Genomic DNA, 13,270 nt, shown 5'->3' on the forward strand with positions numbered 1-13,270 from the left:
AACACTTTGGGACATCCTGAGGTCGTGAAGGGTGCTACATAAATGCAAGTCTTTCCTCTGAGTAACACTTCCTACAGTTATACTATTTAAATGGATAAAGTTTGGAGAATCTGTGGCTAGGGTGACCCAAAGCGTGCTGATAAAATTCTTATCTAAAATCTATATAAACTTCTTGCACGAGCCCAAACCAGCCAGCGGCTTAAACACAAGCCAGTAACCATTCCCGACTGTAGGGATGCTGTAGCACTGGAGTCAGAGCGATCCCGCCTGTAGCTCGCCGAGTCCTGATGCATGGGGGAATGTCTTACGTCTGCAGGTCTAACGAGCGAGCATCCCAGAATCCACGTGGGCCATACCAGCAGGACAGCACAGACCAGCAGGCCTTGACTCTCTGACTACAATCAGAAAACCTGGGGCCTTAGTAACCGGGCCATCCTAGTAACGATAAGTATCAGCATGGGCGGTATTCAGCCCCTCTGACCCTGCACAAACATACAAAGTCCAATCCCAGCACCTGACTGTCTCTCAAACTTCTTCTGACCTTATCCTATCACAGCCCTACCCAGAAGTCAACGCCAAGACACACTCGCTCTGCGTGAATGCTTGCATTGATCACGCCTAAATTTGCCTTTTGAGAGTCTGAACCGGTTTTCCCTTTGTGTTACTGTCCAGATCACCTTATTTGTTTGTTCTCAAACAACTCTTTTCAAAACTTCTCCTCAAATCCTGACAGCCCTCCCTCCCTGTTGCTGCGGATTCACCAACTTTTGCATGCATCGCGGGATTCCCCACCCCACCACCTGTAAGCACTCGCCCACTCCCGCCGATCAGGTCCGAACTTTCAAAAGACAGCAACCACCCAAAGGAAAACCGTTCTTCTTCTGCGGAACATTCTGGGGGTGCCAGATCGTGGCCTCACCCCCTCCCTAACTCTGAAACCTCCCCCAGCCCTTAACAACGTTGCTTGAGCTGGAGAATTTTGGATCGGAAGAAAGATTGGATCGGCTAGGGTTGTTTTCTTTGGAACAGAGGAGGCCGAGGGGAGACCTGATTGAAGTGTGTCTGGATAGAATGGATAGGAAGCCCCTATTCCCATTGGGGCATAGATTTAGGGTCAAAGGTTTAGAGGAGATTCAAGAGGAAACTATTTCCCACCAGAGGGTGGTGGGGATCTGGAACTCACAGCCTGAAATAGTGGTAGAGGCAGAAACCCTCATTGGATATGCACCTAAAGTGTCTTAACCTACAAGGCTACGGACCAAGAGCTGGAAATTGGGATATGGTTGGATGGCTCCTTGTGGGTCGGTGCAGACACGATGGACTGAATAGCCTCCTTCTGTACTCTATGATTTTATGACCCAAGATCTCTGCATTCCTCCAATTCTGGCCTCTTGCGCATCCCCGATGTCCATCACACCACCACTGGCTGCTGTGCCTTTAGCTGCCTGGGCCGCAACCCTCTCCAGCTCTCCTTAAAACCTTTATTATTAAGCAAGCTTGCAGTCACCTGCCCTAAAAGTCTCCTTATGCGTCAAATCTTGTTTGATAACACTGTAAAGCAGCTCGAGCGTTTACTATGTTAAAGGCGCTAGAGAAATGCAAATTGTTGCTGCTGCAGTTAATTACGATCGTCAGTGATCTGAAATTGCAACACATTACTCAAGCTATGCGATAGGACGCACGACACACGTCAGGCTAGTTAGTCACAAGCTCATTCACTATCTTGTTTACACACACGAGAGAACGGAGCCTGCCCCTTTTGTGAAACCAGAAGCAGCAAGATATCACTAGCTTGGCATAACCCCCAGGCTGTACCACGCTTGCTTTTCCATGCACCACCCCTGCCCCTCCCCGATGCAGTACAAAGGCCTTGGGCTCACTGCTAACACTCGCGCCTCCGAGTCAGAAGGTCACTGGTTCAATTCCCAATCCGGAGACTTGAGCCGATAATCCAGGCTGACACTCACGGTGCAGAACCAAAGAAGCACTGCACCGTCGCAGAGGCACGTCTCGCGGATGGCACGTTAAAACGAGGCTCCTTCTGCCTCTCTCTCTCTCTCTCTCTCTCTCGAGGGGGGGGGTGCAAACGACCCTGTGGCCACTATGTCAAAGGGGAGCAGGGGCCAGTATTTATCCTTCAACCCACTAAAACAGATGGCCTGTTCATTGGATCTCATAGCTGTTTGGGGAATCTAGCTGTGTGCAAAATGGCTGCCGTGTCACATCAGTAGCTACACCTTCAAAACACACTTCACTGGCGTTAAAAATGCTTTGGGACCCAACACACAGCCTCCAGCAGCTTATACACGGGCGGGGGAGGCTCCTGCGAACACAGACACCGTTACAAATTAGCCGCTGAGCTCATCAGCTAAGTATGCCCCCCTGGAAGCAAGTTTCTACCAAACAGGTACAAATGAACTTTCTCTAAAAGACGCCCCTGCAGTGGATTTAAACGTGCCCAAGGACTTAAAAGCATGAAAAGACTGCCTACAGCCGCAATGGGCACCAGAACGACACTCGCGCACACATACTGAGTCTCTGCATATCAAGGGGAATGCTATCAACAGCAGGGCCTTCCATCTGACCATCTCCTGACCAAGGATAGATTAGACCTTCTCGCACCAACATCCACCAACAAAGTTTCCCAGGGAAATGGCTCGTTAGCAGCCGGTTAAATGCCTCAATTTAAGTGGCCAAACATCTGCCTCGAGGGAGCGAAGTCTTGACGCAACTGAAAACGGGGCACAAAGGTTTCCCCAAACTCCTGCAACCAGGATCATTCAGAGCTCGGGCAACCCCGTAGAGAGCACGTGCAGAGAATGACGCTTTCGATCGCTTCCCGGCTCGGGGAGCGTTCCATCTCCCGCCCCGCCTCCCCTCCCATCCAGTACCTGTCATCATCTCCGTCCTGGTGCGTTCCGACTGACAGCATGGACTTGGCGAGGGTCTGCATGGGCGAGACAAAGTGGAGCGAGCTGGCGGCAACGGGTTCCGAGGCACGGGTCTTCCTGGAAGGGCTGCTGTCCTGGGCTAAGGGGGCTGGCGAAGTGGATGTGGATCGAGGCTCAGAAAACTAGGGTGAGAGAGAGAAGAGCTACTTTACAATGAGCACTGACAAACAGGTCACAACTGGATCACTAAAGCAAGGAAGTTATGCTATACCTTTATTAGGCCCCCCCCCTGGAGTAGTGCATCCATCATACTGGGCACCACACTTTAAGAAGGATGTCAAGGGCTTGGAGAGGGTGTGGAGGAGATTTGCTAGAATGGTACCAGGGATGAGGGACTTCAATTAATGTGGAGTGACTGGAGAACCTGGGGTTATTCTCCTTGGAGCAGAGAAGGTTAATGGGAGATTTAAATCGAGGCGTCCAAAATGAGGGGCTTTGATAGAGTAAATAAGGAGAAACTGTTTCCACTGGCAGGAGGGTCGGTAACTAGCGGGGCACAGATTTAAGTGATTTGGCAAAGGAAAGAGGAGGGGGAGATGAGAATTTTTTTTTTTAAATCAGTGAGCTGTCGTGATCTGGAACGCACTGTCTGAAAGGGCGGTGGAAACAGGTTCAATAGTAACTTTCAAAAGGGGAATTGAGTAAATACTGGAAAAGGAAAAATGTACAGGGCTGTGGGGAGTGAATGGGACTAATTGGATAGCTCTTTCAAAGAGCTGGCACCGGCACGATGGGTTGAATGGCCTCCTCCTGTGCTGTACCATGCTGTAGTTTCAGAGGGAGCATGGTAACTGCAGCTACAATATAGGGAAAGCTTCAGGGTCAATGGAAGGGATTGAGTAGAGAAGGAAAGGCAATAGGGGAAAAAGACTCGACAGTCTCGAATGTTAACACCATCTCACTTGGATTTTATTACAACACAGTACACTGCTTCTTCCAATCGTCCTTACGTCCCACCTCCAAAAGGGCACTAAGAGCCCATTCTGCTCCACTGTGCAGAAACCTTTGGCACGATGCCAATGTAAACATTTTGAACAGACACAAGCAGAGGCCTGAGAGTGATTTAACAGGCTGCAATACACCCATGGGGTTCACTGAGAAGGGGCACTGGGTCACCTGAAACAGTCTTGTCAAACATACAGGCACCGAGCGAGCAGCCATTTGGTGGGAGGACTGGGGACACAGGGGTATACCAGTCATATTCCACCCACCCACCCCCCCCACCCCACTCTCACAGCAGCAAATGGAGACTGGCACCAGTCAGTAACCCTGGTGATCAGAGGCAATAAACCAGTCCGACAGAGCCGTAGTGAGCGGGGGCCGCCTTTCGGATAAGACATTAAACCAAGGGCCCATTCCCCCCCGACCCCACTGCCATCTCCGGTGGACGTGAAGGAGCCCACGACTGGAAGAGGAGCAGGGAGTTCTCTCTGGTGTGACCTGGCCAAGACTTAGCAAGCTGGAACACCTTAGGACATATCTCACCTCCCCAGGCAACACTGACCAGTTACAAAGTGGCCCAGGGGCTGCCCTCTCAGGTAGAGGTGAACGATCCCACTCCGTTATTTCTCACAGTTGCAGAGTTCTCCTCTGCGTCTTGGCCAATATTTATCCCTCAAGGTCATGACCTATCTGCGCGCAGAAAACGGCCGCCGTCATTCCTCACGTGACAACTCCTCCAGAGATCGAGTACGCCACTAGCTCTGAAGCGCTTTGGGACATCCGGAGGTGGCAAAAGGGGCTAGAGAAATGCAAAGTCTCGCTACAGAACAGGGGATAACTCAAAGCAGCAAAGTCACTGCCTGGCTAAACACTGTGGCCGGTGATGGCCAGATCAACCAATGGCAGGGAGGCTAACTTTGCATGCTTCCAACGCCTCACGTACACTCACTCTCATTGTGTTTGCAACTTGGCTCTGCTTTTGTTTTTAAAATATATCCATTCCCAGGATGTGGGTGTCCATGGCAAGGCTGGCACTCAGTACCCGTCAGGAGCTGCCCTGGAGGCGACAGTGGGTCGCCTTCCTGAACCGCGGCAGTCTGCGTGGGGAATGCTCCCCCGCAGGGACAGCTTAGTTAATGCTCTGACTTGCGCGTTGGCTACGAGGAGCCTTAAATTCAAGAGATTTGCACCCGGTCAGATATACACGGACGCGTGGCCAACTTGCCTTTCTTACTCCTCCCTGTTCTCCGGAGGAGGGCTGGCTCACATTTGTCGTTCGCTGCTTCGAAACGGACTGCTCCCCGGCGGCAGCCTTGGCTCCTTGCAGCTGCACTGGGCCGGCCTTCGGTTCCTCCTTCGCCGTCGCAGTCAGCAGGCTGCTGTCGCTCTTGGAAACAAGGGTCTCCTTGGGCATCACAGTCACGCTGACGCTGGGCACGCTGGCAGCAGCGCCGACGTTACCCCTGCCGGCTGGGAGATGGGGAGTGGCCCACGGAGGGCTGGCAGGGGCTGGGGTGCCCGGCTGGCAGGGGTGTTGCTGGTGCTCGGAGGCGGCAAGGGCCGGCCCCTCCAAGCTCAAAGTCTTGGCCGCCTGGATGAGCATGTTCAAGGTGCCGCCGGCAGCCGCGGCCTTCCCTCTCGCCGCATCCCCCTGGCACGGAATTGGCGGCGACCCTTGGCTCTTGGGCACGTGTAACTTGGGCCGTAGCTGGTTGATGGCCTTGTGGGCAAAACTGCTGATCTCCAGGTGCGAGTCCAGCGAGTTCACGTGCCTGGCACCGTCCAAGACTTTGGCTAGCACGTGGCTGTCCAGGTCCTTGTCGTACAAATCCACGCAGGTCCAGCGGCCCCGGCGGTAAGGCTCGCCCAAGCCGTGGTCGAGCTTCACCACGCGGAACCGAGAGCTGCACGAGCCTCCGGGGTGATGCGAGCCGCTGGCGGGCGTGGGCGGGCAGGGGGTCTTCAGAGGCGTCTTGGCGCCGGGGGAAATCCCGGGCGGTGCAGCATCATTGGGCTGAGGCGCCAAAGCGGCTCCGTCGGCCGCCAGCGCCTCTTGCACGGCCCTGGGCTGCCCCGGCGGTTCAACGGGGCCGGCACTGGCATCACACGCCAACCCAGCGCCGCGAGGGGGGACTTCTTCCCCTCCGGCTGGTGCGCTCACCGCCTCCATCGCGGAGGACAGCTTAGTCCGATCAGCAGCCGGGCCATCCTTCCCGGTGCCCGCCAGGTCAGCAGGACTGGGCACAGGAGGGTGACCCCCAGGCCCGTAACTGGGTCCCCCGTTAACAAGGGGGGTCGCAAAGGGACCGCCAATCTCCGCCTCTCCATTCAGAGTCTCCTTTAATCCTTCACCGCTGCCGCCATCGTAATCCGAGGTGACACTGGTGATCTGAAAACCACTCTTCTTCTTCCCGATCATGTCTGCGGACTTCCCCTCGTTACAACAACAAAGTCGTCTACGGCGCCCTGTGACGTCAACCCCGGCAACTCAATTCCTCAGTTCCCACATCTTCCAGGCGGTTAATTCTCAAACGGCTCTCCCCCGATCCAAAAGCAAACAGTACAGGAAGGGAGAGGGAGCGAGGGACACCCCGGTTACGAGGCCCCGGTTTCACTGTCCACGACCATCCTGCAAACCCAAGGATTGCTACGAGAAGGCGCGAGCAGTGCCCGGCACAGATCAGCCAACAGTCCTCCAGCGGGGGTAAGGTGCCATGGGAGCAGTTTGCAAGCGCCAGCTGAAAACTCGCAGCTTCTGTGTCTTTTTTTTTCCGCAAGAAGTGAAGAGTCACAGAACCTGTAAGTGAAAGAGAGAAAAGGATGAGCTCCTTTGCATAATACACCGCACGAAAAATAAGACATAAAGCATGACTTCAATTAAATCGCTGGCCACAAAGTGCTTTGGGACACCCTGGGGCACTATATAAGTGCAAGTCTATCCAATATTTAATCTAAACCCCTCATAATTTTGTACTTCGCAATTAAATCCCAATGACCTTCCCAGCTCGAAGAACGATCCCAGCTCTTCCAACCTCTCCCACGTTAAGGAATGTCCCCTCTCAACTCTTAAATTGGAATTCAAAGGGAATAAAAGTTAAAGTGTGATTCTAACGCTGTTCAGTTATCACAGTAACTACAGTTCCAAACTTTGATGGTTCTAAATAATGAACAATCCAAGTGGAATGATTAATGTTAACAAATTTCAAGTTAAACAGGTTAAATTCAGGTGAAATGTAAGCGCCACACTTTAAATTCAGGTGAAATTTAGGTACAATAGGTGATGTTCAGGTTAAATTTTGGTGAAACAGCTTCAGTTCCAAACTTTGTTGGCTCTACATAATTTTAATTAATCCATTTGAATTATTTTAAAGTAGTTTCTGGTTAAGTAGCTTCAGTTGCACACTTTGCTCGAAACTTTTTGAAGCCTGGGGCTTCTTCCCTCCAACTTCCCCCCCCCCTCCCTAACACACCCCCTCCCTTCCCAAGGCAAGGCCTCAGGCCTCGGAGTTTCCTGCTGCCTCCCCCCCCCGGGCTGCCTCACACCTTCAGCGGCTGACGCTCCACACACCACCTCTACCCCCCCGCCCCCCCAACAAATAATGTCAGGCCCCCGGATTGTAAAAGATGAGGCTCACCTGCAGGCCCGAGCCCTCCTCGGGCTTTCCTGCGGTCTGTTTCTCTCCCCCCACCCCCCTACCCCGGCCTCCCTTGGCCGCGCCGCTTCCCCTCCACCGTTAAAGACCTTCCTCCCTCGCCCGCTGTTGACAACTTTCCACCAGCGGGAGGGAAATCCCGCCTTCCCCGCCCCGTCAACGCCCATTGGTTCAACCAAAGGCCCTCATGCCGCCTCCCTCACAGCAGCCGACGTTCGTTGGCTAAATCCGACGTCAATCAACCCTGTACCCAGGTCTATTGGTTCCCGCCGCCGCCACTCATAAGAACCTTCACTTTTCATTGGTTCTTCCCGCTGTCATTCAGGACCCGCCCCCTTTCACAGCTCGCCCCTTGACTCCGCCCAGCGTGCCGGTCAATCATCACCAAAGGTAGCTGCGATTGGTTAAATCGTAAGGGGCGGTGACCAGTCGCGCCGCCGGAAGAAGTTGATTGGCCAACCACCCCCACTTCTTGATTGACATTTCCGCAGGAGGTTCCACCTGCCAGTGCAATTCAAGTCGAGCATCCTGCAGCGAACAGCCAATCAGACACGAGCTTACATCGTGTCGGTTAGACGGCTCCACTATTCGTAGAACAAGCGCTCTGATTGGCCACCATCACGGGGCTCGCCTTGTGTTGAACCTGCGCATGTCCGGAAATAATCTCATCTGAAAAGTGGTGATTGGTGACGTATTGAAATATCCTCCACCGCAAAAATAGCCCCAATATACCCCAAAATACTCCCACCCCAAATATACCCCAAAATACTCCCACCCCAAATATACCCCAAAATACACCCTCTCCAAATGTACCCCACCCCAAATATACCCCAAAATACTCCCTCTCCAAATGTACCCCACCCCAAATATACCCCAAAATACTCCCACCCCAAATATACCCCAAAATACTCCCACCCCAAATATACCCCAAAATACTCCCACCCCAAATATACCCCAAAATACTCCCACCCCAAACATACCCCAAAATACTCCCTCTCCAAATGTACCCCACCCCAAATATACCCCAAAATACTCCCACCCCAAATATACCCCAAAATACTCCCACCCCAAATATACCCCAAAATACTCCCACCCCAAATATACCCCAAAATACTCCCACCCCAAAATACTCCCTCTCCAAATGTACCCCACCCTAAATATACCCCAAAATACTCCCACCCCAAACATACCCCAAAATACTCCCTCTCCAAATGTACCCCACCCCAAATATACCCCAAAATACTCCCACCCCAAATATACCCCAAAATACTCCCACCCCAAATATACCCCAAAATACTTCCTCTCCAAATGTACCCCACCCCAAATATACCCCAAAATACTCCCACCCCAAATATACCCCAAAATACTCCCTCTCCAAATGTACCCCACCCCAAATATACCCTAAAATACTGCTCTTCTCTCCGACGGGATTTTCGTTTGTCTCTTTTACCTTCTTCACCTTCATTGCTTTCTATTGTTTGCCTTTGCTCCGTGACCTTTTGGTCAGCTATGTGGCCTGGTCCATTCTGGACCTCCTTTGTTATCTGTTGCCCCACCCCCGCCTCACTTGCGTATAACCTGTGACTTTTCCAATATTTGTCAGTTCCGATGAAAGGTCACTGACCTGAAACGTTAACTCTGCTTCTCTTTCCACAGATGCTGCCAGACCTGCTGAGTGATTCCAGCATTTCTTGTTTTTATTACCCCAAAATACTTCCACTCCAAATATACCCCAAAATACTCCCACCCCAAATATACCCCACTCCAAATATACGCCAAAATACTCCCACCCCAAATATACCCCACCCCAAATGTACCACAAAATACTCCCACTCCAAATATACCCCAAAATACTCCCACTCCAAATATACCCCAAAATACTCCCACCCCAAATATACCCCAAAATACTCCCACCCCAAATATACCCCACTCCAAATATACCCCAAAATACTCCCACCCCAAATATACCCCACTCCAAATATACGCCAAAATACTCCCACCCCAAAATACTCCCACTCCAAATGTACCCAAAAATACTCCCACTCCAAATATACCCCAAAATACTCCCACTCCAAATATACCCCAAAATACTCCCACTCCAAATATGCCCCAAAATACTCCCACTCCAAATATACCCCAAAATACTCCCACTCCAAATATGCCCCACCCCAAATATACCCCAAAATACTCCCACTCCAAATGTACCCCACTCCAAATATGCCCCACCCCAAATATACCCCAAAACACTCCTGCTCCAATATACCCCACTCCAAATATACCCCACGCCAAATATACCCCAAAATACTCCTGCTCCAATATACCCCACCCCAAATATACCCCAAAATACTCCCACCCCAAATATACCCCACCCCAAATATACCCCAAAATACTCCTACTCCAAATGTACCCCACTCCAAATATACCCCAAAATACTCCTGCTCCAATATACCCCACCCCAAATATACCCCAAAATACTCCCACCCCAAATATACCCCAAAATACTACCACCCCAAATATACCCCAAAATACTCCCACCCCAAATGTACCCCGCCCCAAATATACCCCAAAATACTCCCACCCCAAATATACCCTAAAATACTCCCACTCCAAATATACCCCCAAATATTCCCACTCCAAATATACCCCAAAATACTCCCACCCCAAATATACCCCACCCCAAATATACCCCAAAATATTCCCACCCCAAATATACCCCAAAATACTCCCACTCCAAATATACCCCCAAATACTCCCACTCCAAATATACCCCAAAATACTCCCACCCTAAGTGTACCCCGCCCTAAATATACCCCCAAATACTCCCACTCCAAATATACCCCAAAATACTCCCACCCCAAATGTACCCCCAAATACTCCCACCCCAAATATACCCCAAAATACTACCACCCCAAATATACCCCAAAATACTCCCACCCCAAATGTACCCCGCCCCAAATATACCACAAAATACTCCCACCCCAAATATACCCTAAAATACTCCCACTCCAAATATACCCCCAAATACTCCCACTCCAAATATACCCCAAAATACTCCCACCCCAAATATACCCCAAAATATTCCCACCCCAAATATACCCCAAAATACTCCCACCCCAAATGTACTCCGCCTCAAATATACCCCAAAATACTCCCACCCTAAATGTACTCCGCCCCAAATATACCCCTAAATACTCCCACTCCAAATATACCCCAAAATACTCCCACCCCAAATGTACCCCACCCCAAATATACCCCAAAATATTCCCACCCCAAATATACCCCAAAATACTCCCACTCCAAATATACCCCCAAATACTCCCACCCCAAATGTACTCCGCCCCAAATATACCCCAAAATACTCCCACCCTAAATGTACCCCGCCCCAAATATACCCCAAAATACTCCCACTCCAAATATACCCCAGCCCAAATATACCCCAAAATACTCCTGCTTCAATATACTCCCACTCCAAATATACCCCAAAATACTCCCACCCCAAATATATCCCATACCAAATAAAACCCACCAGAAAAAATAGACCACCACCCCAAATGTACACCCACCCCTAAAACACCCCTCCCCCACTGCCAAATATACTGCACCCCTTGAAATTCCCCACTCCCAAAAACACACCACCCCAAATATACCCAACCCCCTGCCACCCCCACCTCCTAATATACCCGGACCCCAAATATAACCCAGCCCCTGTCATTTGTCCACCCCAAATACACCCCAACCTTACAACCCCTCCGCCGGCTAATATAACCACCCTAATAAATGCTACCCCCTGCAAATCCCCCCCACTCCCAAATATAACCCATCCTCTGAGACCCCCCCCCCACCCTTTAATATACCCCACCCCTGAAATACCCCCTCCACCCCTAATATAACCCAGCATCTGAAATTCCCTCCCCCCGCCAACCTTTAATATAACATCACCCCTGCAAGAGGGGGCCACTTGATCATCCCCAAATTCCCATCGCTCCACCATTGGCAGCCGTGCCTATATAGCAGCTGCTATATAAATACAAATCGTTGTTTGAAAACAAGAAAGACTTGCATTTATATAGCACCTTTCACTACCAACAGATGTCTCACAGTGCTTTACAGCCAATGAAGTACTTTTGAAGTGTAGGAAACATGGCAGCCAATTTACACATAGCAAGCTCCCACAAACAACAATGTGATAATGACCAGCTAACCTGTTTTTGTAATGCTTATTCAGGGACAAATATTGTCCAGGACTGTAGGGTTAACTGCCCTACTCTTAATTAAAATAGTACCATAGGATCTTTTACACCCACTGGAGAGGGCAGATGGGGCCCTTGGTTTGAGTTCTCACACCAAAGACAGCACCCCCACCAGTGCAGCACACCCTCACTACTGCATTGGAGTGTCAGCATTGATTTTTGTGCTTAAGTTCCCGGAATGGGACTTGAACCCAGAACTTTGTAACTCGGAAAGTGCAAGTGCTACCCACCGAGGCACTGCTGAAAATGCCCTTCCAAAGAAACCACCTAAGCAACATCCATCCTTGTCCTGAACAATTTGGAGGGTCACTGATGAATGTTCTGTGCCATTGCATAACAAACAATTGCTTTAATATAGTTCTTTTTCTTAGTATACAAGGTGATGACTGAGTTGGGAAGAGAGACTTTGGAAACTGGCTTTGCAGAGCCACCCAGTGGCTAGATCTTGACAGTGCAGTGTGACAGTTGACGCAAGAATATAAGAAATAGGAGCAGGGGTAGGCCATTCAGCCCCTCAAGCCTGCTCTGCCATTCAATAAAATCATGGCTGATCTGCCCCAGACCTCAACTCCTCTTTCGTGCCAGCTCATCATAGCCCTCAACTCCCCAACATTTCAAAAATCTATCTACCTCCTCTTTAAATACTTTCAGTGATCTAGCCTCCACAACTCTCTGGGGTAGAGAACTCCAGACATTCACCACCCTCAGAGAGGAAATTCCTTCGCATCTCAGTTTTAAATGAGTGTCCCCTTATTCCGTAATTATGGCCCCGAGTTCAAGATTCTCCCACTAGTGGAAATATCTTCTCAACATCTACCCTGCCAAGCCCCCTCAGAATCTTGTCCGTTTCAATAAGATCGCCCCTCATTCTTCTAAACTCTAATGAATAAAGGCCTAACCTGTTTAGCCGTTCTTGATAAGTCAACCCCTTCATCCCAGGAATCAGCCTAGTGAATCTCTTTTGAACTGCCTCCAATGCCAGTATATCCTTTCTTAAATACGGGGACCAAAACTGTACACAGTACTCCAGGTGCGGCCTCACCAACACCCTGTACAGTTGTAACAAGACTTCCCTATTTTTAAACTCCAACCCCCTAGCAATAAAGGCCAAAATTCCATTTGCCTTCTTAATTACTTGCTGCACCTGCATGCTAACTTTTTGTGTTTCATGTACAAGAAAACCCAGATCCCTCTGTGCTGCACTTTTTTGGAGTCTCTCTCCATTTAAATAATAGTCTCCCTTTTCATTCTTCCTACCAAAGTGCATGACTTCACACTGTCCTACATTAAACTCCATCTGCTAAGCTTTTACCCACTCACTCAATCTATCTATATCCCCTTGCAGATTCCTTATGTCCTCATCACAACATACACACCCACCTATTATTGTTTCAGCAGCAAATTTGGATATATTACACTCTGCCCCCTCCTCCAAGTCATTAATATAGATAGTAAATAATTGAGGCCCTAGGAC

The 13,270-nt window shown here is 50.2% G+C and overlaps 1 protein-coding gene across 1 annotated transcript in view; it reads right to left on the reverse strand.

The window, feature by feature from the left end:
• LOC137357560 (TSC22 domain family protein 4-like) overlaps positions 1-7,634 on the reverse strand; it is a 54,030-nt gene extending 46,396 nt beyond the window's left edge. The window contains exons 1-3 of the mRNA XM_068023980.1: positions 7,529-7,634; positions 5,119-6,690; positions 2,892-3,073 (exon numbers count right to left, since the gene is read on the reverse strand). Coding sequence (XP_067880081.1) covers positions 2,892-3,073; positions 5,119-6,312 — 1,376 coding nt within the window. The 5' untranslated portion in view covers positions 6,313-6,690; positions 7,529-7,634. The remainder of the gene's footprint in view (positions 1-2,891; positions 3,074-5,118; positions 6,691-7,528) is intronic.
• Between the last annotated feature and the right edge of the window lie 5,636 nt (positions 7,635-13,270).

Source organism: Heterodontus francisci, chromosome 48 (assembly GCF_036365525.1).
Source record: "Heterodontus francisci isolate sHetFra1 chromosome 48, sHetFra1.hap1, whole genome shotgun sequence".
Lineage (NCBI taxonomy): Eukaryota > Metazoa > Chordata > Chondrichthyes > Heterodontiformes > Heterodontidae > Heterodontus > Heterodontus francisci.